Source organism: Hordeum vulgare, chromosome 7H (genome assembly GCF_904849725.1).
Source record: "Hordeum vulgare subsp. vulgare chromosome 7H, MorexV3_pseudomolecules_assembly, whole genome shotgun sequence".
NCBI lineage: Eukaryota > Viridiplantae > Streptophyta > Magnoliopsida > Poales > Poaceae > Hordeum > Hordeum vulgare.
The window spans coordinates 602,213,956-602,216,086 of NC_058524.1; the positions used below are offsets into that span (position 1 = coordinate 602,213,956).

Consider the following 2,131-nt stretch of genomic DNA (forward strand, 5'->3'; position numbering starts at 1 on the left):
CCGTGTTAAGGCAATGATACACATTTGAGAAAATATCATCGCATGTTTCAAGATTTAAACATCGCCGACATGCAATGTTTTATGTCGATGACCTTCGTCTCATGTAGCTACACAAATAGGGTATAAGTACGCATGAGTTCACCAAACATAATATTTCTCAAATTGAAACTATCATGTAGTTATCTTGCTTACACAATTATATAAATTACAACTCATACAAACTTAATGTATTGTAATAATTTCCATTCACTGTGATATGAAAATTTACAATATCACATAGCTATTCGTTCTTGTCTATTGTAGTGAGCATGAAGAGCACAGTGAGCAATTTTAACTTGGGTAATGAACATTGTCGTATTGAAAATACCACACGCCTCACCAACGGTAGGGGCCTGCTCGTTTGCTTCAAACTACAGTCGGTATGGCACTCCCAGAACAAATATTTGAAACAAATGAAGCATATTCATACGAGATACGAGGGATGATACTTCCTCTGTATGTTTTTACAAGACGTTTTAGATAATTAAAATAATGGTCTAAACCATCTTATAATGATTGACGGAGGAAATACCATACACATTGTTGCGGAAATTGCTTACAATTAATTCATTGCGATTTGATTATTGCAACATTAGTATTGGATTAACAATATGTAATTTAAAACTAATAAAAGAGTTGTTAATATTTACTTCCTTCGTTTCATAATTCTTGTCTTAGATTTCTCTACAAATGAATGTATCAAAATACTAAAATTTGACTAAATACATTCGTATCTAGACAAATTTAATTAATACGTGTAGCATGCATGGGTCATATTAAGATAGCCCTAAGTATTTCCTGCAAAAAGAGCAAAATGTCGACGGAAAAAAATTGAACCCAAAATTCCTGGCATGGAGAAAGTGTACATACGCGCACGTGTGCCACCCGTCTGCTCCCGGCCCCCACCTTTCCGCCACGTCAGCGATCCGCGTCGAGGCGCATCTGAGTCGTCCATGTAGCACAGCAGCGAACGGCCGAGATCATATCAAACAACCACGGATCCGTGGCATGTACCCCTCCATCAGTCAGAGTCCGCTCTCCCCTGCTATAAACTCGCCGCGCAGCCGCCGCCGAATGCTCGCCATTCACCAGTCCTCCCACCTTCCCAGCGAAACACCCACAGCACCACACCTCTCCCCGGCGAAGGAGCAGCAGCAACCAGCGGCATCGATGGCCCCCAAGGCGGAGAAGAAGCCGGTGGCGGAGAAGGCCGAGAAGAGCACGGCGGGGAAGAAGACCAAGGCCGAGAAGCGGCCGCCGGCGTCCAAGGAGGGCGGCGAGAAGAAGGGCAAGAAGAAGTCCAAGAAGAGCGTTGAGACGTACAAGATCTACATCTTCAAGGTGCTGAAGCAGGTGCACCCCGACATCGGCATCTCCTCCAAGGCCATGTCCATCATGAACTCCTTCATCAACGACATCTTTGAGAAGCTCGCCGGCGAGTCCGCCAAGCTCGCGCGCTACAACAAGAAGCCCACCATCACGTCCCGGGAGATCCAGACCTCCGTCCGCCTCGTCCTTCCCGGCGAGCTCGCCAAGCACGCCGTCAGCGAGGGAACCAAGGCCGTCACCAAGTTCACCTCCGCTTAGATAGGCTGTTCATGCCGCTTCTTTGAATCTGTTGATTTCTGTTGGCTGTTTGATGAATCCATTGTACGCCGTAGTTAGGTGTTGGGATGTAAGTTGTGAACATACCGATTGTTTCAGTATCCTGAAGAAATAGAAATGGTGTCGCTTTGGTATGTGTCTTCTTGTTTTGATCTGTATCCTCTTGTTTTGGTCTGGATGAAATATAAATGGTGTCGCTTTGGTCTGTACCCTCTTGTTTTGGTCTGTCAGACCTTCATCATCTGTAAATGCCATGCTGCTGTGGTGACACATCTGTGCCATAGTTCATGTTCAGTAATTCGACAACCAACAGTTCAATTGTCTGAAGGAATTAGGAGGTGAAAAAGGCCGTCGTTTCAATCGAGCCTTGGTTACATTCGCAGTACAGCCAGAGTCCATCTGCTTTTGAGGTAAGTGTTTCTATTATTGTCGCAAGGGCAGGTCATTTTTCCACGATCCCGAAAAAATGCTTGCGTTTTACAGTTCG

General features: G+C 45.0%; 1 protein-coding gene across 1 annotated transcript; it reads left to right on the forward strand.

Annotated features, from left to right (window-relative positions):
- The first annotated feature begins 1,032 nt into the window (after positions 1-1,032).
- Positions 1,033-1,778, forward strand: LOC123406968 (histone H2B.3-like). The gene has a single exon (XM_045099987.1). The coding sequence runs from the start codon at positions 1,048-1,050 to the stop codon at positions 1,624-1,626; it is 579 nt and encodes a 192-aa protein (XP_044955922.1). The 5' UTR covers positions 1,033-1,047; the 3' UTR covers positions 1,627-1,778.
- The last annotated feature ends 353 nt before the right edge of the window (positions 1,779-2,131 follow it).